At 43.8% G+C, this 20,861-nt stretch overlaps 2 protein-coding genes and 1 long non-coding RNA gene across 3 annotated transcripts in view; 1 reads left to right on the top strand and 2 right to left on the bottom strand.

Annotated features, from left to right (window-relative positions):
* Positions 1–20,861, bottom strand: part of LOC147337073 (protein NLRC3-like) — a 96,141-nt gene that overhangs the window by 26,867 nt on the left and 48,413 nt on the right. The gene's annotated exons all lie outside the window — the stretch shown is intronic.
* LOC147337077 (uncharacterized) lies at positions 4,978–6,243 on the top strand. The gene has a single exon (XM_086266007.1). It carries the CDS (start codon positions 4,978–4,980, stop codon positions 6,241–6,243), a length of 1,266 nt encoding a protein of 421 aa, XP_086122133.1.
* LOC147337076 (uncharacterized) lies at positions 19,645–20,853 on the bottom strand. The gene is made up of 3 exons (XR_015128663.1): positions 20,023–20,853; positions 19,826–19,937; positions 19,645–19,745 (listed from the first exon to the last, which is right to left on the bottom strand). It is a non-coding gene; the product is annotated as an uncharacterized LOC147337076 (long non-coding RNA).

Genomic DNA, 20,861 nt, shown 5'->3' with positions numbered 1-20,861 from the left:
ATACTCATAACCTTATACTCTTTTTGTAACTTTATCTTTTTAGTATAAAGTAAAAGTAAACGAGCCTGGGAACAGTCATCATGAAATTGTGGGAAAATTGGAGAATAACGGGGGTGTTGGGGTTAATAAGTGTTATAACGTGTTTCTTTGTTTTTTGGCAGACAGGTGAATTGCCCAGACACAGAGGTCTATCCGCTCCTGAGCCCGAACCGATCAAATCGTCGAAAAAAGTCAAGCGTGCGGTTGGTTCAGGTGGGGATGATGGGTGTCTCAAAGCCAGTGGCGGAGTCGAGTTTGGGTATGTTAATGGATCTACAACAGCGTTCACATTCGATTTGTGTGAGGTAATTAAATGCTCGGGTGACGGGAATAGCTGGAGAACATATAATGTGTGGGTTTGTTATCATCCAATGATGTGTTACCCTAAGTCGGTGTGGGGCCCATCATGGGATAGTGACATCTACACCTATGTAACGGATCAGTGGTGTTCTTGGCAGGATGTGGTCGCGTGGACAGGAGTAGGATGGCAGCCAACGGTGCCACCGGCCCTTGAAGGAATAGCTATTCAGAGAGATTATTCTGTTACAAATAACCCTATTACTCTTTCCCTAGGACCATGGAGTGAACTCCCTGAACCTGGGTTTGATGGAGGTGCGTTTTATTTAGTAGTAGGGGTAGATAAAGTAGGGACAGATCCATTCGGGTTAATTCGGGTGAATTTATTTAATCCCAGGTCTAAACCGCTGGGAAATGACTCAGCACTGAATTTCACGGTGCAAACGGATCCCGTAGAGACAGTAACTTACAAGGATCCAGAAGAAAAATGGTTTGTTGCCACTGATTATACTAGGTTAAAACCTCAGGAGTTGATAGAGCGTGCCACAGGTTTTGGAGATAGGAATCTTTGGTTAGATTGGGTGGCTCAAAATGCTAAGGAGCAGAAAGTGGTTGATTGTGTTGCTTGTGCTACCGCTCGACCACATTTGTTTACTGAACCCGCTCCTCTGTATCCAGAGGATGAGTGGGGATATAATTGCATGTTGAGATTAACTAGAGAGGCGGTGGACACAGGTAACTGCACCACTTTGTCAGGTTTATATCCGCCAATTGATAAACGCACACAACCAGGTTCATTCACACCAAAACGAGATAATTATACATGTTTTGAGTTTTCTACAGACAAAGTGAGATTTAGGCTAGGAAGGATTAATCCAAGCTGGTGCCAGAGGACAATCACAGGTAGGACTACCAATGATGTAAGTGACCCAAGCACAATTATAGGCACCTGGGCGAGAGGTGGGCTATATTATTATTGTGGGGAGTACACCCTTTTGGTGCAGGTTCCCTTGGGGAGTGTGGGAACGTGTGCTCTGGTGCGCCTAGCTGCACCTTTGATGCTCATAGGCAGTAGGCTAGAGACAATTCCACAGCAAGGTGCGGATGTGTCTACAGCCAGACGGAGGAGAGCCACAGGAGCTATCCACAAGTATGATCCAAGACGGGACTCGCCAACCTGGATAGACTCAATAGGAGTTCCCCGAGGAGTTCCAGATGAGTATAAGTTAGTTGATCAGATAGCGGCCGGGTTTGAAAGTGTGTTTCTGTGGGTGACTCCAAATAAAAATGTTGATCGCATTAATTATGTTCATTATAATGTGTTGAGACTCTCTAATCTCACCAGGGACGCGGTGGAAGGTCTTGCAGAACAATTAGGTCCGACGTCGTTAATGGGAATCCAAAATCGCATGGCGCTGGACATGTTATTGGCCGAGAAGGGAGGCGTGTGCGCGATGTTCGGAGATTTATGTTGCACCTTTATTCCCAACAATACAGCTCCGGACGGAACAGTCACGCGGGCGCTGGAAAATTTGAAAACGTTATCTAGAACCATGCATGAGCAATCAGGCGTGAACTCAAGGCTGGGAGACTGGTTCACATCTGTTTTTGGGCAATATAAGGGATTGTTTATGTCTGCCATGTTTTCTCTTCTAGTTTTTCTAGGTTTGTTGCTGATCGGGTGTTGTCTCATTCCTCTGGTGAGGCAGGTGTTGGGTAATCTGGTGAGCAGGGCCATAGCTTCTGGTTCAGCTGGGTCAGCTGGTCCGGAACATATGATGCCGTTGCGAGAAGCCGCCTGGACGGAGGAGTGACACAATATCTCTAAATGTTGGCCTTTTTTCAAAAGGCCAAAGAGGAGGAGTGTGATCAGGAGATATTTTATTTTGTATTCTCACAATCAGTTATCATTGATTAATCATTTACCATTGTTGAATCTGTTGACAGTATAATCTTTTAATTACATCTGTGTTAGTTTGAGCAAATATTAATGCACACTGACTGTTTATATAAAGTTGTTGCACGTTAGAGCAGAGCAGTCACACCATACAGACCCACTAGTCCTGTTGGGCCCTGGCAGGCCTGCGTGGAGTTCTGCACGTACGCCGGCCTCTACTTACATGCACGCACTTATGTAACACACGCTCGTTCACCTACACACTTAGTAATAATAGGAGGGTCATCTGAGGACAGTTTTTCTGATAAATACACTTTCACAAAATGCACAATGTAATACACACTTGTTTTTCTCTTAAGAGTAGCAGTTGATGTCTATATAAGGGAAAACTTTGGGATAGGCGGGGAATTGTTATCATTTGAGATCATTTCCAGTAAAGATCCAACTGTGATGTCATAAAGGCAATATAAGGAGACTGATGCTTCAGTTGACGAGAGGATTCGATTGCAAATTGTCTTTTCCCACACTAAGTGCACAAAGTGTGTAATAAAGATCACTATTTTTGACACCTACTTCGACTTGGGCTTGCTTTCTTCTCTTCCCTAACTCGAACGAACCTTAACAATTCCTGGTGCCGAAATCGCCGGGTGGGGAGGAGTTGCAACCTGCAGCTCGTCGTGGAAGGTGACAAAGGGGGCGAAGGCCAGCAGCCTATCTGAGTGACGCCAGGCGACATAAGAAAAGGTGAGTGCCACCTGTTGATTTTTATCCAAAGGCGCTATATTGGAAGTTAAAACTAAATTTAATTAAATAATATTCACTCAGTCTGGGCTTCTGGCGTTGGTCCATAGTGATCTTGACTAATTAGTTTTAAAATAGGGCATAGTAGTCTGACTAAATTCATTGTTGTTCATTTTGGGGGTGAATTTTGAGTTAAGAAGTTATGTGTTTAAGTTAATACGGTTTAAGGTGTGTGGAAACAAATAAATACGGTTTAAGAGGTTAAAGGGTTGACTGGGAATGCCAGCCAGTCAATCGGTAGTGTAGGGATAATTTGGTTTTGATTGGGTAGCAAAAACGCGGTTTTGGGTCTCAGGTAATTAAACTGGAGGGCAGGGTACCCACAGTGAGGCTTTTAAAATAAGTAAAATTGATTAGGACTGGGGCGCGGCCCCTAGGAATGCAGTTGTTCAGCGTTTTGGCAGACGCCACATGCAACGGACGCGTTGTTATGTTTAAGCTCGGTTGGCCTACCGGGGGCACTTGGGACGCCCTTAATGGCCAGGCATTCTAGGAGTGAGTGTCTTATACTGCATTAATTGGCAGGTAGAGTCGCGGACCGGCTGCCTCCTATTTAAACGTCAGGAGCTTGTGAACTTTAAGTAAAGCCAAAAGCGTGATCTGGGATATTTCACACCGCTGGTGGAGATCCGGGTGTCCGGGCGGGGAAGCAGTTTTAAAGTACTAGAACTTAGTAATGAGGCCGTTTTCAAGGCGGCGTACTTGAGACGGGTAATTGATCAGCAAGAGCGAGGCTCTGGGCTGAAAGATGCTTTTAAATTAGTCAAAAATTTAGCAACACCAGCAGAGAAATAGAGAAGTGAGATAAAGTTGTTCTGGCATATGGTGTTTTCTTAGGAATTTGAGCACTATCGGGAGGGCGTTCCCGAGGTGTGTATTGACCAGCAAGGCGAGGCCTGGGCTATAGGTGCTTTTAAATTAGTCAAAAAAGTTAGGAGTAACCTCTTCTGGTATAGGACGTCTATGGGGCCCGTGTATACTGTATATAAATTACTCGTGTGTCTGTGCATTTAAAAGTGTAAATTGTATAAACTGTCTTGTGTTGTTGAATTTTTTCTGTGTGGATTCAGAGTGTGAAAAAACGAAAACGCCTTTCTCTTCTCTCGCTCTCAGAGAACAGAGAGTGTGTGTGTATCTCTCCTTAAGGAGAAGGGAGGGGTTGTGTGGTGCTGCGCAGTAGCGGGCACACGCGCGCGAGTACGAGCGGAGTGTGTGTGTGTACAGCTGCGGCCCTATTTCTCCCTTTCTGTCCTTCTGAGCTTCTTTTCGTTAGGTGAAAGGGGGTCTCAGAGGTATGGTTGAAAGATTTCAGTATATTAAATAAACTAAACCTTGTAGTTTTGTGTTGGTGATTTCCTAATAGGATTATGGTTTAATAGAATTCCATGAGTAATGATCCCTTGTGTAAAACTCCAGTAAGGTAGGAGTGCGGGGATAAAATATCTTGACAAAATTTGAGAATTGTGTGATTGTTGGGAGATTTTTAGTTGGGTCGTATTTCTTTCTCTACCTGGGAAAGGCAGAGATCTGTGCTCTATTTGATGTTGTGTAAATAAAGCTTTTAAAAGTTGGTTGAGTCTCTCGTATAAGGAGGGAAAACGGTGCATGGTAGATTGTTTGGATTATTCTTGTATGTGAAAACTTGGTAGTTGTTAGGGAAGTGAATGTGAGAGTGAATTTGCGCTGGCTTTGCGTGCTTAAAACTGTTAGATTAGACGTTTGTCAAGCTTTGAGCTTGAAAGGAGGATTAGAGGGTGTGTGTGTGTGTGTGTGTGTGTGTCTGTGGGCGGTCTCTCTCTCTCTCAGGCTGGAGCCTAGCGGAAGTTCGGCTTGACCAGCTTGTGAGATTCTGACTGCCGAAAGGAAAATACAACGAGGCAACCCCTAGGGGAGGAGCCTAAGACCGGCCATTTTGGTAAGGTAAGTGAGGTCAAAAAAGCAAAATGGCTGAAGAGGAAAAGGCGACCCCTGGTGGGGGAAAGAGATACAAGCCACTGAAGGAGCAAATACAGGAATTGAAGAAAGCCATTAAAATGACTGAAGGGACGTCTTCAAAAGAGATTGCTCGTCAGTGTCAGGATTTAGAAAAAGAAGTGAAGGAATTATGTGAAAATCAACAGAAGACATTGGAGGACAGAATCCCTCTGCACTCCCTCTTTCAACGACAAGGGGAGAAATGTGAAGAGAGAATCAAGGAGCTTGAAGAGGAATCTTTAGGACGTTTCCAGGGGAGAAAAATAAAGGCTGAGAAGAAACTTATGATGGAAAAACAAAGTAAGTATTGTAAGCTTATGATTATCTCCCAAGGTGTTTCCCACTGGATGCAAGAGGAAGTGAACGACATCCAGCCAGCCTTAAAAAAGGAAGCTGAGGCTGAGGGAAAGCTATATCCCAGCCTGAAGGACTTCCTGAGTGGCCCACCCCCACCTTATATTTGTCCAGTGGTGGCCCTGGAGGGTGGTACTATGTGGGGGCCGGAAGGAAAAACAGGAAAAGTGACAGGTGGAATTGTCAACTTACAGGAGAATCCTCCACCATCGACATCTGCTCCAGCCACAGTGGAGGCAGACACAGGAGTAGTGCAGCCACAATCAGGGGTACCTGCACAGAAAGCGATGCAGTCCCAATCAGCGGCAGCTGCATCAGAGGTAAGTCAGCCTCACCCAGTTGCTGGGACATCACAAGGAATTACTACACGGGGGTTGATCTTGATTCCTCCCTCTCTTTTTAGCCCAGATAGAGCTACAGAAGAAGCTCAACCTGTGGCGTCTACAAGTACCGGACAGGTGACATTGCAACAGCCCAGCCAGGAAAATCCATCCCAGGAGGTCTGGACTTCAGAGGAAGACTCACCTTCAATGCAGTATCAGAAGGCGCCATCAAAGGCGACCCGAAAAACTAATCAGAGGTCAACGGTTGATGATTCTGAGAAGGAACAGTGGCAAGGCCACGTTTTCGGAAAAGAATCTGACAATCGGGAGGCCGTGATACAGCTGGAACGCCTCTTGAGAAAATTGGAGGAGGAAGGCGTAGCAACACCACGTAGCGTAGCACAAACACTTTATGCCTTGGAAAAGGACTTGGCGGCCTCAGTAGAGAGCAACACACGAAAATCCAGAGAAGTGTCAAACCTGCAAAGGGGAGGATTTGCCCCAAAGTTTCAGACTCCCACAGGAAGGACGACCCTTCGCTCTGGGATGTCTATATAAGGGAAAACTTTGGGATAGGCGGGGAATTGTTATCATTTGAGATCATTTCCAGTAAAGATCCAACTGTGATGTCATAAAGGCAATATAAGGAGACTGATGCTTCAGTTGACGAGAGGATTCGATTGCAAATTGTCTTTTCCCACACTAAGTGCACAAAGTGTGTAATAAAGATCACTATTTTTGACACCTACTTCGACTTGGGCTTGCTTTCTTCTCTTCCCTAACTCGAACGAACCTTAACAGTACCAATGATCAATGAACTGACCTCCCAGCCCATTGTTCCTTCAGTGGGCTGGTTTCAGTCATACAAATGTCCTGTTTATAAGATTGAAACCTGCAGTCAGCTGAGACTGAAGAAGTCACCTGATGATGATGAAACGTTTCTCCCACTGAAAACATCCAGATGAACAGAATCAAGCTTTTTGGGATTTACGTACCTGGATGATTGAGCATCAAGACACAACTCTGTGACTTTTCTCAGATGAATCAATCCTCTCCTCCAGCTTTGTTTACATCTACCAGCCCTGTGGCGCTGCCCAGGGAAATAATCTATGTGAGAGGTGGAAAGTCATACAGGTGTCTGCTCCTGCCTTCAGTTATTTTATCTACTGTGTGTCAACTGGCTGAACCTCCTCCAACTGTCTACTGTCTCCCTAAACTCAACAATGACTTAGTGATCTATCCATTCTCTGACCAAAGACATCCTGCTGCAGGAGGTTAACATAGCAGCCAATGATGATCCCACTCACTGTGAACAACACATTTGGACCTGATTTGCTGCTCTGGTTTACACGTGAACTTCCACTGCTGCTGTCACCAACTTGAGAGGCTCTACAGAAAAACTGGACTTGTCCATAAAAATCATAAACTACATTACAAGGACAGCATTGCTCAATCAACTCTAATTACTACTGACATGTTATCTCTTCTAACTAAGGTACAGACACTCAAACTTGCTGCTTTCAGTGAGAAGTCAAATGTCTGAATATGAGCTGGAAGCCGCTGAGAGTCCTCCTCCTTCCCGTGGGGTTTACTTTCTCTACTACTTTCAATATAAACACGCCCCTTTCATGCACCTGCAGAGGGCCACCAGCAGATGGAGCTGTCTTAAACAAATCCACTTGGATAGTTAGCTGTAGATGACTTTATCAGTATGATTGTAGGACTTTGAGTTATTCTTTAGATTTATTTAAACTCTTATATTGTGCACAAGTGTTGAGCGACCCATAATTTCTCTGTACTTTTCATAAGAGCAGCCAGACTTTCAGCTAGTTTTTCTTTTTTTAAGAGCTCAAAGTTATTGAAGAAACAGTTATTCAGCTTCATTCCCACTGATCTCGACTACAAACTGTTTCACTTTGGTTTCTGTTTAAAGCCTCGATGTTTAAAACGTTTCCCTGTGATCACATTTGCACCGTCTGATTTCAAAGTTTGTTTTCTTTTGGTCATTTAGTCCACAGAGTCCTTGGTGTTCTGAAAGGGACCTATAAATAAATGCATTATTATCAATAATAAAGTAGTTGTTGTACATGTACAGACCATAAATATGGAGTCCAGCTGTGTTTGATGCTGCTGGGCAGACTGACCACTGGGAACCTCTGAGCTCTGCTGGTCCACTCTGTGGAGGAACCATGAAGGATTAGATCAACACAGGATAAAGATCCAGGAGTTTCTGCTCAAATAACTTCATCTGAATCAAGTCTGTCAAGTTTTAGACTCTCAGATTCTGAAGATATATTTTCTGTTTTCTATGAACTTTCTTTCATCAGTGATGGAAGTGATGATGCTGCAGAAGCTCAGAGGAAACTTTGAGAAAACTGTGATGAACCATCAACTAATGCTCTCAGGAGGCCAAAGGTCCCTGAATGTAACTGTGCAGTAGATTCATCGAGTGTTTGAAACCTGACCACTTCCATATGTTTTCATTCTAACACAAGAAGTCCTTTTCTCATTGCTTTGATTTGAGTTTTCATTTGAGTTTTCTGAGTCTCGTATTTGGAGTCGAGTCTAATCAATGATCTGACAGAAGAACATTAAAAAGGATTTACCAGTGCTGTCAACATTAACATGTAGGGTTAGGGGTTCATCTGTTATCATGATTAACATGATAAAAACCTTTAACACGACACATCTGGAGAGCAGAACGACTCAAAATCCCTGAAATGTTTCAAAAAAATAAACAACGACCAACATGAAGGATTCTGCACATCGTGACAGAAGGAATTTTCTTTTCACCGAAGCACTTCCAGCTTAAAATATCCCAACAATGCAAAGCACTGATGACACAACTGCCAAGTGGACAAACTGCAGACCTGTTAGTGTTGTTAATAACATAGTTTTGGTTCCTCGTGTCAAAGACTTGAAGAAGAGTGACAGAGAGTGTTAGACTGCTGCAGGATCAGTGCCACCTCCACAGACCTGTGAAGAAAATGATTGTTTGACAGATGGGCTCAGATTCAGGATCAGCTGAGGAGTTTGTGGCTGACAGAATCCTGCAGGTGCAGAGCAGAGCCCATCATTAGCATGCAGGACTGTCCCTGGGGGGGTCGGCTCATTCAGGAGGTTAATCAATGTTTACATGTTCAATAAACATGTTAAGTGTGTAAATTTGCCCTTTTCTCTCGAGTCTGTTTGCTCATGAAATGAAATTTGATTCGTTTACATTAAAAATGATGTTTAATGGTGATTAATCCAAATGAATCCACAGTAACCCTGTGATGAGTCTGATTAAACATTTTCATTAACAGCAGTAATATAGATTATATATTATTATATATTAGTGCACACTTAGCTTTTAGTATATATGTTTGTTACAAAGTTGTATTTACAGCAGAGAAGCTGAGTTAAAGACTGAAAACTATTCAAAGTCTCTTTGAATTGAAGCGTTTAACATTCTTTGTGTTTATTCTGCATTGACTTCATTATATGGTGTAAACGTCTGTTACAGGCTTAAATATAAAGTTGGAAAATGTAACTGCAGCTATTGATCAAGTAATTGTGATTAATCAGGATTAATGACAGAAGATTGTGTCATTAATTAGTCATTTTTAATCTACTGACAGCACTAGTGTTCACTCTGGTGCCTCCAACTGTTTTACGCCCTTTCAACACCTTCGTGGTCAAAAGTGTACACGCACAAAATCTACAATAAAACCCTCACGCAGCAATAGGACAGACACACAATCCATTTATCTCTGTCTCAAACACACACACGTGTATTCAAAGCCTCGATTTGTTCATATTTCATCTGTTGTGTTTTTATCTTCAGCGTTTTCAGTGTTGCTGCATTTACACCAAAAATGTTTCCATTGATGAATCAGATTGATTTGAATGTGTTTCATCCATACAAATCCCTCCCTGGTGGTCACATGACTCTATAACATAACAGGAGTCATGTGACAAGAGTTTCATGCTGTAAAATGTCAAAATGGTTGAATGTGGTGGAGTAAAAATGTGAGATGTCAGCTACTTTTCTTCAATATGAAATGTTTGCAGGGCCTGACAGGAAGTGGACGGACGCTCTGATCACTTCCTGTTTGCTGAAGTGGGTTTTCAGTTGTTTAGAAACCAAAGGCTTGTTTTAAAAGACAGTTTAAATGGGACTGAGGGAACGACGTGTTTGTAGTTTATATCCAACAACATCGAGCAGTTTAATCAAAGAGTTCATGTTGCTAACAGCTCACCTCTCTGCAGCAGACACAGGCTGGACTTTAAAATCAATGGGAAGATCTTTAGACCCGTCACTCTGTAAGGACACAGAGCTGGGTGGAGGTCCAGGCTGGTTCCTGTGAATAATGATGCAGCAGTGATGTGAGTGCTGAGCTGTGACATGGAGAAGAGTCATGGACAGTTAGAGATGGTCATCTCACCTCTGAGCTTTGGTCTGGCTCTCATGTTCCCCACACAGAGTGCTTTTAGAGGGAGGGACTCCCTCCTCTCTGTCCTCACACTGATCCATGCTGCTCAATTCAGCTCACACACACTTTCTACCTGCAGAGGAAACACAAATCATTCATGTGCACATCAGCTGAAATCCTCCTTTCATCATGTGTGCAAATATCAGCTGCTTCTTTCCTGCTTCATCTCAGTGTCAGCTGGATGCAGTCAGACAGCAGTGTGAGGCAGAGGAAGCTGCCATCAGCTGCTCTGCTATCAGTCCACTAGATGGAGCCTGAAGCACACACGATGCATTCACTGACACACACTGATTCACTGTGACTGGAAGCTTCAGTCAGTCCAACACGTGTGAACAACATTTTAAACATTTCAGCTGATCCAGGATTCAAAGAGGATCAGCAGAGTTAAAGCTTCACACTAATTCTTGCTGCTGAGTTTGCAGAGAACTGCACACACACTGATTCACTGCTAATGAGAAGCTTCTTCCATCCAGTAATTCATCATCCATCAGCTCTGCTGCTGCTCTCAGTCCTGGACTCTGATCACAAACTAAAAGCAGCTTTTTAACTCGTGTCTGTAAGAACTCTTAGTGTTAGCTTAGTGTTAGCTTAGCTTTAGCTTAGTGTTAGCTTAGCGTTAGCTTAGTGTTAGCATGCTGTGTGCTAGCTTAGCGTCAGAGCTCTGCAGGTGTCTCGTGTGTAAATATTAATCACAGTGACAGTAAAGGAGGTAAAGGGCTGTGACGTCATCACGTACGCTGCGTCCTCTGTGGGCTCTGAGTGAACTCAAAGTACAAACTACAAGTACACAAACACGAACGTAGCTCAGAGTGGCGGACACACTCGGCCTCGTTGGTCCAGCTGTGAGTCCGTTACCGTGAACTATGGAGCGGCAGATTTGTGCTGAACTAAGCTGCACACAGCTGATGTTAGCCAGGAAACATTACACACTGACTTTAATGGAGAGACCGGAAATACAAACACACACAGTTTGTTGTGTGAAGAAATCAAACACGAGCTGAACAAACAGTAAAGTTCCTAAAGACAAACTGTTAAAGGAGGAAACAAAGCAAACTTACAGTTTCTTCACACACCAACAACAAGCTCCACTCCACACCTGGACACTAAACACGGACACACAGGTGAGCTGCTTCCTGGAAGGAGGCGGGGCTCCACCTGAAACTCAGCACAGGTGGGAGGGGCTCAGCTCTGTGTGTGCTGATGTGTTAACTTTAAAAATATGCCGTCTGACTGCTCAGACTGAGTCAGAGTAAAGTTCACATGCTGACGTGTGGAGACATGAAACCTTGTTGTAGCTGCAGGTGTGAACACACTGATCCCAGATCAGCTCTGCTGTATTTGTAACATGAACATTTCTGCTGCAAAGCTTCAAATGTTCAGCATGTTTCTCTGTTTCCAGTCTATAGATCCAGTCACACTTTCTACCTTCACCTGTGCAGTAAAGACTGAGAGCAGAGCTGAAAGCAAGCGTCCAATCAGTGAGCAGCATCAACACCTGAGCTTCATTCAGACTCTGTTATTGAAGATGTTGTTGGTACAAAGTTCATCTGCTGCTCACATGAATCCATGAAAGATTTATTTCACTGAATGTTTCTTCAAAGCTCATTTCAACCTGTTGAAGTCATGAATGAAAGTGCAGACTGAGAGTGGATCACATGATGTTTGAGGTGTGTCATGTGACATGTTCAGTATTGTCACACATGTCTAGATTGTCCCTGATATCATAACTGCTCAAACACTGATGATTATATTTGAAGAATTATTCCTGATGGCAGCAAAGTTTGAATGGAGCTCTCTGTCTGTGCTGATTTGTCGCCCTCTGGAGGTCAAAGCACAAACTGCATGATGTCACTGTAACCACCACAGAGACAGGAAGTGTTTTTATGACTGAAACACTGAAATGATGCTAACGGCTGTCGTTAGGCTCACTGACAGCAGTGCTGATGTGTTCATGTCAAACACTGGCTCAGGTCAGACTCCTTCATCCTTCTCCAGCGTGAGGCCGCCCTCAGACCCACAGGAGCTCTGACCTTTGACCTCCTGACCCTAACCATTTTAGTCTTGTTGCATCTTTAAATGCAAATCCTGTGAAATGGTCAGGGGCGGCTCTAGAGAAATTTTCTTAGGGTGGCAAAATCAAAGCCTTTTTCCCCCAAACACATATGCAGGTGGTTACATGTGGTTAAAATGATTCAAATGCAGTAAGTATGCACGTTTTTCATATAAATATAGTCTATAACTTAATTATTGTCTGTAGCCCACATGATTACACACTTTAGTTACATGAAACATGTGAGTTTTGATGTTATGTACTGTACAGCCTGTATATTAAATACATATGTAGCCCAATAAGTATAAACTCCAGAAAGCTACACAACATGGGGCGCTTCATTTACAAACACAAGTCTAACTTAAGTTTCACTGTTTTTGTTAGAAAACAGTCACATTGTTGCAGCTTAAATGACACAAAATGTCAGAAATCTGCACTGTCATGAACAAACATGTAAACCTCATTTTTCATGATTTGTTGGATTCACCCTCTGAGGTCTGAAATACAACCGGACATTTGTGACTCCTTTGAGTTTACGTTTGTATTTCACCCTCAGATTGTTTCATTTTATTTTTTCCTCCTCTTGCTTTGTTTGGTATCTTTTCAGCTCAACTGAATTTAGTTGTTTTTTCACTGACATACTGCATTAGTATTACTATTACTATTAATGTAACTATTACTGATCTGAAATCACACAAAGAACCTAAAATCCTAGCAGTATTTTTTACTGTAAAAAAACCACAGACGTGTTGGGTAAATGTTTATAACTTGAAATGCAAATATAAATTGTACATTTTGTAAACAGATACAACTATTTATCTAAAAATGCAGCCAATACACCTGCTGTTTTTTCATTTTCTACAACCATTTAAAATAGCACTCACCTTCCTTCATTTCCACAGTGTAACATCCACCCACCTGTGTAAAATCCAAAATTCCCATGGTGTTGTTCAAAATGTGCTCTGGCACGATCATAAGCATCGCTTGCTGCTGAAAACAAGAAGAAAGCCGTCCTGCTATGGGCTGAACCATTTGTTAATGTGGAGGGGGGACACTATGGAATATATCCAGTTCTAGCATTTATATTCACTGCTGACTGTAACTACGCTCAAACTGTTAAACTTATTTTAATAAACAACACCGTCATATGCAAAACTGGGGTGGCACTTGGGGTGGCAAGGGATCATTTTAGGGTGGCACTTGCCACCCCATGCCACCCTTCTAGATCCGCCCCTGCTGATGAAGCCAACAGGTTCGCTTCATTTGCAAAAAGCAGATATGAGTTTCTGAGGCCACAGTCTTCTGTGGCAGAAGGGGAATCAGGGGAAGCCCTGGAGGAGTCCACCACCCACCAGAAACAGGTCTGAGCTCTCACTGCAGTGGTAAAGGGGCTACACAGCCCACATGAGGCTGAGGGATGCAGCCTTCTGTCAGACTATCACTAACACCGAGAAACACCCGTGTACACTCATAGGCACATACACCAATCAACCTAACCCCACTAACTGCTCGTCTTTGGACTGTGGGAGCCAGAGAACCCAGAGAGGACCCAGACATGGGGAGAGCATGCAAACAGCTTAGATGTTGGATTTGAACCCAGAACCTTCTTGCTGTCAGGAAACAGTGCCAACCACTTTTCCACTGTGCTGCCTGTTTGACTCTGATACACCCATTTTTGAGCTCTTAAAAACAGCCCTCCACACAACAGGGACAAACCATAAAGGACTTTGTGGCTTGTAGCAACCGAAGAAAGTTTAAGGTGCAAAATAAAGAGGTTGAAAGGAAAGTAATAAAGGAAACATGTAATTATAACAGTAATGTTGGCTGTGTATCACGTGTGGCATGTCATTGTGGGGCTGGCCTCTGCTGGGATTGAGAATATGTGATGGCGGGGGCAGGGTTGGTTACTGGGGTTTATCCTGATCTCCTGTTTAGTGGAACTGTGCTCCTTTGAATCCACAGCACTAACCTGGCACACACACATAAAATGCATCATTGCTACAGAGCACAGCAGGACTCATTATGAGTGGTGGGGCAGGCTGGATGGTGTTGAGGAGTCGTATCGCAGTGACATTGGCTCCCCTGCTTCACTCTCTCCTGCCCCACTAATGCAACTCACTAATCCCTCTGTCCCCTTTAGGTGGGGCTCACGCTGACAAGATAAAATAAGCTGCAGGACTGGTGGGTGGGGGCTGTGCTGTCAGCCCCCCTGGGTCTGCTCCTCTGTGATCCTCAGTGGGCCAGTATGCCTCTCCTGGTAGCTCCATGGGGGATGGTGTGGTGGGTTGGTGGGTGCCATGGCGACTATGTGCGGACTTCACATTTTTGTCTGCTGTGACAGCTCCTTGATCTGGGCGGGGCCAGTGGGGTGTGGGTAGGTCCTTTGTGGGGCTTTGGACGTTGCCTGAATATTGTCAGGCAGCTGGGTGCTGTGCCTCGACCCTTTCTTCCTTTGCATTTGTGGTTTGGTGCCATAAATGCACAACATAGAAGAGCCACCTCGACGGGACAACACTCAGCGGTTCATCTGTCTCTCTTCCACAGCATGTCTTTATCCTGTCTTCCTTCTCTCACCCCAACCAATCACAGCAGATGGCCCCGCCCCTCCCTGAGCCTGGTGCCGGAGGTTTCTTCCTGTTAAAAGGGAGTTTTTCCTTCCCACTGTCGCCAAAGTGCTGCTCACAGGGGGTCATATTGTTGGGTTTTTCTCTGTATGTATTATTGTACGAGCTACCTTACAGTATAAAGCACCTTGAGACGACTGCTGTTGTGATTTGGTGCTGTGTAAATAAAACTGAATTGAATTAAGAAACAACTCTTAGATTCCTCACATGATTCTCCTGTATTCCTACGGGACGCCAAGGTAATATAACATGGAAGTGTGTCGCAGTGCCTGGTGGCCACATGTTACCCATAAACTGTCAACCTGACCGTACTGTAGCTACGTCCAAAGACTAGTTAAAGATTAAAGCTTTTTGGGGGGTTAAATCTGACATAAATAAAGAAAGAATAACATTAAAGTCGATTCTTTTGATCACTGTAGTTCTACTTTGAGGATATGACGTGTAAAAACCCTCAGTTGTGGCTGGTGGATCTCACATTCCTGGTCTTTGTAATTCCAGTTCAATGAAGCCTCATTTTCACCTTTTTCCAGGTAAATTTTCCCAACTGTTCTAATGTCCATGCTGTGGCATTGTCCCATCATTTGTATTTCCTGTTAATGGATTTTTAATATGGTCTGGGAAATTACTATATATGAGTAACTTCCTGTTGTATTGCAGCTTAAGGCCATTGTCACTGAAATAAAGCCGGAGTTGTAATAGTTTGCATCCAGAACGAGGAAAAGGAAGAAACCCAAACACTGCTCAGTGGATGAGTCCGTCCTGGAATAAATACCAGGACAAAACTAAAAAGAAGAGCTTGTTTCCTCGAAGCAACAACAGAAAGCTCTTTGTCTCTACAGATGTTTCTGGGAAACACGTTAACAATATTTAAACATTTGTTCTTAATAAACGTTTTTACTTAATGATGCTTTATGATATTTCTATCTGACCTAATGCAGCAGCGTATCCACATGAACTCTGCAGTGTTTCTACCCAGAGGCCACCGTGGTCCTTCTTTACTAATGCTGAGGGTTTTCTCCCAGCCGTGATAGCCTTTGACAGGTAAACTGAGTCATTCCAGCCCAGTGCAAAAATAACCTCCCTGTCTGCTCTTAACTTCACGCATCGATGCTAAAACGTTGCATAACTGAACCTGCAGACTGTGATCCTGTAGCTGTCGAGGAGAGGGCTTGATGCCGTCCATCTTCTGCTCAATTAACAACGCCTGCAACCTTTTGAGCCTTGGTCCTGCTACAGTCACAAATATAACATCATCACTCTTTATTTGATCCACTACACTGCTGTCATTTCTCTGTTATGGCCCCACAAGGTCACTGAATCAACCCCACAGCATCACGTACAAGTTTTCAAAGCGGTGTTCTAATCTGCTTCGAGCTTTCATCATTTTAGCCAGCCCCTCCGATCTTCTCCAGCTAAACACTACAAAGAAAGAGTTCAGTCTGCATAAAACATCTTGTGCATGTCACACGATACAGCATCCACAGCAGTATACACTGCAAACAGCAGAAGCTCTTCCTTCTTAGCCTTCGGTCCAGCAGTGATGATCTCCTCCTGCTTTTGGTTCAGATCACCTTTCTCCTGAAAATCTGAGCTGGGCTTGACAAACCCTCAGCTCAGCGTGATATAAAGGTAGCTCTTCTAGTGTATTTGCCATCTCCTGAGCTCTCATTGTTACCATCTCACATTCTTCTCCAATCCATGGTTAGGGTGCTGCTCATAGGGGGTCATATGATTGTTGGGTTCTTCTCTGTACCTATGAAGCGCCTTGAGGCGACTTTTGTTGTGATTTGGCGCTATATAAATAAAATGGAATTGAATTTTCAGGGTCAAAGTTCAGAGGAAAGTTTGTTCAGCAAATGAATGACAATAAATCACACATGTTTGCTGATTCACAGGTTAACAGCCTGGAGGAACAGGGCTGTGTCGTTCCTGTGATGCGATTCAGCTTTATTTCAGCCACTCAACAAAACAACATTATATTATATTTAATATATATTAAATATGTGCCAACTGATTCAGTACGTTTCATGTAGAAATATCTGTGGCAACTTTTTGTTGCAGCAATGATCTCAAAACACGGGGGGGGGGCTAAGATGAATGTCTGCTGTGAGGACAGGGGGTGTGCATGTGCTCAAGTCACGTGACACGTCATTTACGCAACATTTGGTCGATTTAAAAGTTACAGTGAGATAAAATCATGTTATGGATTGCACTCAGTATATTGTGCCGACATGGTGAGATTGTGTCTGTCGAGCCGAGGAGAGCGTCGCAGTGCCAAAAGCTGTAAAATGAACTATCAGGCTGGAGTGTGCTGCCACAGCACAGAGCAGTCACAGAGTCCTGCAGGCAGAAGAGGAGTGATCGTGTTAGCCACCTTACAAAACAAAAAGACATGAAGTGAAAAGCAGAGCGCAGAGTGAGGCAGAAGAAGACAGACTGGGCCAAGTCCTGCATGTGCGAGAGCGAGCGAGACCCGGGACAACGTCATCCGCCTCGCCTGGACTAGTCCGCCGGCCGGAGGAGGGACAGTGGCTGCACTGTGCAGCCGAAGACTCACTTTGATCGCGCAGGAAACGAGCGACGCAACCGGTCCACCGTCCGTGCAAACTGCGCCAGGCAGCGTATTGCAAGCTGGAGGACACCGAGGAAAGTCACAGTAGGAGCGGTGCTTAGTGAGAGGTGATGTCGGGGGGACATGGCTTCTTCTCCGGTCACCCCAGCATCGCTTGAAGGAGAAACACCTTCACCCACCGGGAACGAGGAGCCCGCGACCACCCGACAGGTACGACACGCCTCCGAGACCCTCTGCGCGCCCGGTAACGTTGTAACGTTTTACCGAAGTTCATTCGCAAACACACCAGTTTAAGATGGACCCGAGAATCAGCACACGGGAGCACTGGTGTCTGACTCAGCAGAAACGGCTCGACGTGCGGGTAATGCTTCGTATTTGATAACGATGGAATAATTCTTTAAAATAAGCACACAGATAAACACTGGTGGGTGGAAAAGCTCGTGTTTTGGTGAAATGAGTCCCGCCTAGTCTGGGCCCTGTTTCAGGAAGCCGGTTTGGAAAACTCAGAGTGAAAAACGACACTCACGGTTGAGTAACCCCGAACTGTCCAACTCAGAATATTCCGTTTCAGAAAGGCTGATAACAATTAGTTCAGTCAACGCGGAGTTGCTTTAACCCCAAGTGAAGCGCGCGGACGAGGATACATAAAGCCCTGATAAGCGGAGCACAGATTAAGCGAGTCACCATGGAGACGGAGGGAAAGAAGGCGTGGTCAATGTATTTCACAGCGCTTGAGGCCGAAATTCTGATGGCAGCATATGCCGATAACATGCAAATTCCGCGGAAAAAAGTAACACAGCCACAGCTGCAAAAGAAAGGGAGCATGCATGGCAAAACATAGCCGACAGAGTCAATGCGTGAGTGTTAATATAAACATTGATCTAGGGATTTCCACCCATTTAACACGTTATTTTATCATATGTTATTTTATTTGTTATTTTATACATTTTATTTTGTGATGTGATGTGAGCGCAGGTGCAACCCAACAGGCCCCAAACGTTCCTGGCAGCAAGTAAAAATGAAATATAAAAATATAGTCCAAACAGGTAAGGTGTAATTGTATTATGAGCCATAGTGCTTGGTCTGTTTGTCCGATGTAAATCAATTGCAGTTAGAGGCTACATTAATTTTCTTTCTGTAAGCACTTATTGAAATTATCTGAGCACATTACAAGTACATATTTGCTTACTCTGTATGCTCAAATGTGACCTGTTATAGCCAACAGAAAAAAAGCGGAGGCCCGAAAAACAGGTGGGGGTCCTCCACCACCACCACTCACAGAGGCTCAGCAGTTGGCCCTCAGCCAAAACAGTGGGCGCCCTGTGGCCGAAGGCATCTCTGCGGGGACATCCTCTGAGTCAATAACCCCGCAAGACACAAGTGCCTACATAGGGGGTAAATTCAAAATAATACATGATGTGCATACATCCTTTCTTCACAGTCACCTTTGCAGTGCGACACATTCATTTGATAAACTCTTTACCATAATGGATTATTTTGTAGTGAAGTTATTTTCCGACTGATTTTGCCTTCCCTCAGTCTTGGTTGTCTTTGAGAGCATAATGACAATGAAGTGTAAGGTGATTGGTATGTTTGTTAATTGCCATTTGGTCCCTTGTAAGTTATAAGTGACCTGTATAAACCTCATATTCTATCAGTTGATGGTGATGGTGTACTGCATCTGGTGCAGCCTCCTGTTGAGCCAGACCAACATGCAGTTGTGAGTAATACTCCACAGATTATATGAGGTTACAGTAGAACAGCAATGTTGTCTATTTCTTTACTACAGGAAAATAATGAAGAAACATTGACAGCTGTTACAGAGGAGGAAGCAACAGAGACACTTTATGAGGTTTACATCTTTTAATACTTTGTGTACAGGAAACACAGGCGACCAATAAAGCCAGTTGAACAAAAAATCTGTTTATTCTTCTTTCAACATGTTGAGGTGATGGGTCAAAAGAAATGATTGTGACATATGGTGTCTCTGACTGCGCTTCCATCTTGTATGTCCGTGGGAGGGTCAGGATGTTCATGGTTTGGATCACTGCTGATGTCTGGTTCAGAAGGACACTGTTCTCCTCTAATTGTGGCAATGTTGTGAAGAATCACACATGCCACAATAATGTCACATGCCCTTTCTGGGGTGACCCTGAGTCTTTGCAGGCACTGGAACCGGGCCTTAAGCATTCCGATAGTCATTTCAATTCTGGCTCTTGTCCTGCAATTAGCCAGATTATATCGCTGCTGTGGGCCCGGTTCAGGGTCAGGGTAAGGGGTAAGCAAATAGGGTAAACATGGATACCCCCTATCACCAAGCAAGTAGCCAGTGAACTCTCCTAAGACAGAAGGATACACTTCAGTTCAAATGTCCCTGAAGCAATTGGTCTTTATATATTTTAAAGTATTCTCAACTCACCATGTCCAAATTTTGTGCTCAGTGTACATTCACGGAATATTTGTGAGTCATGGACAGAGCCTGGCCACTTGGCTTCCACATTTGTGATAATGTTGGCAGCATCATATATGATCTTCACAGTGCAGAGAACACAAATTAGCATCCATTACTATAATGAAATAATTTGTTAGTTTGAAATGCTACAGGGAACTATGTACCTGTACATTAATGCTGTGGAAAGACTTCCTGTTCACATAGTCTCCTTCATTTACTGAAGGAGCAATGACTGGAATGTGAGTACCATCTATACAGCCAATCACGCCTGGGAACCCTGAAAATAAATGTAAAATTTAAGTAGTAGTTCAAGTATCACCACATCATGAATTAAGTTTTGGTCATCCTGATACCTGCAATTTTGTGGCATCCCTCTTTGATAAATCTTGTGGGTCTATGACCGGGGAACACCACAAACGAGTACACGAGACGTTTCAGTGCAACTGTAACATTCCTGACTGCCCGACAGACGGTAGCCTTGGAAACGTGCTCAGCGTCACCAATATTATACAGAAAGCTAATTAGTAAGAGTATTGTTACTCTCCGCAGGAGTAGTCCAGCAGTAGAAATCAGTCCAATAACAAGGTGTGTAACATCTAGCAGGGTGACAGAAAAACCCAGGGTAACTTCTAAGGACCTCAACGTCTCTCTCACATTGCGTTTTTTAAACATGCTTCCATTTGTCACTTCAGTCTTTACTCTGAAATACAGGAAGAGAAATCATGGCTGAAACAATTTCTCATGAAACCAGGGGTGTGGTCCAACAGTCAGTTTGGTGAGGAAGGTTCCTAACTGAGAGAAGTGACCCAGAAGTATCTGTGTAGCAGCCACAATGAATCCAGATCATGAGCTTTATTAACTGATCAAAGTCTCTTCTTTCATCTTCTGTATCATTCAGTTTGCATTGGTAATGCCCATTATTGTAATGCTTTTTTAAGACCAGCAAAACTTTATTTCACTTTGGGTTAGCTGGGATAAGTGATGGATGGAGGGAATTTTACTT

Source organism: Aulonocara sp. 'chitande type north' Nkhata Bay, linkage group LG3, assembly GCF_057382095.1.
Source record: "Aulonocara sp. 'chitande type north' Nkhata Bay isolate Kocher_YH1m ecotype deep benthic linkage group LG3, A_spYH_male_GT1.1, whole genome shotgun sequence".
NCBI lineage: Eukaryota > Metazoa > Chordata > Actinopteri > Cichliformes > Cichlidae > Aulonocara > Aulonocara sp. 'chitande type north' Nkhata Bay.
The sequence above is the reverse complement of the archived record's forward strand: the minus strand, read 5'-3'. Positions and strand labels throughout refer to the sequence as shown.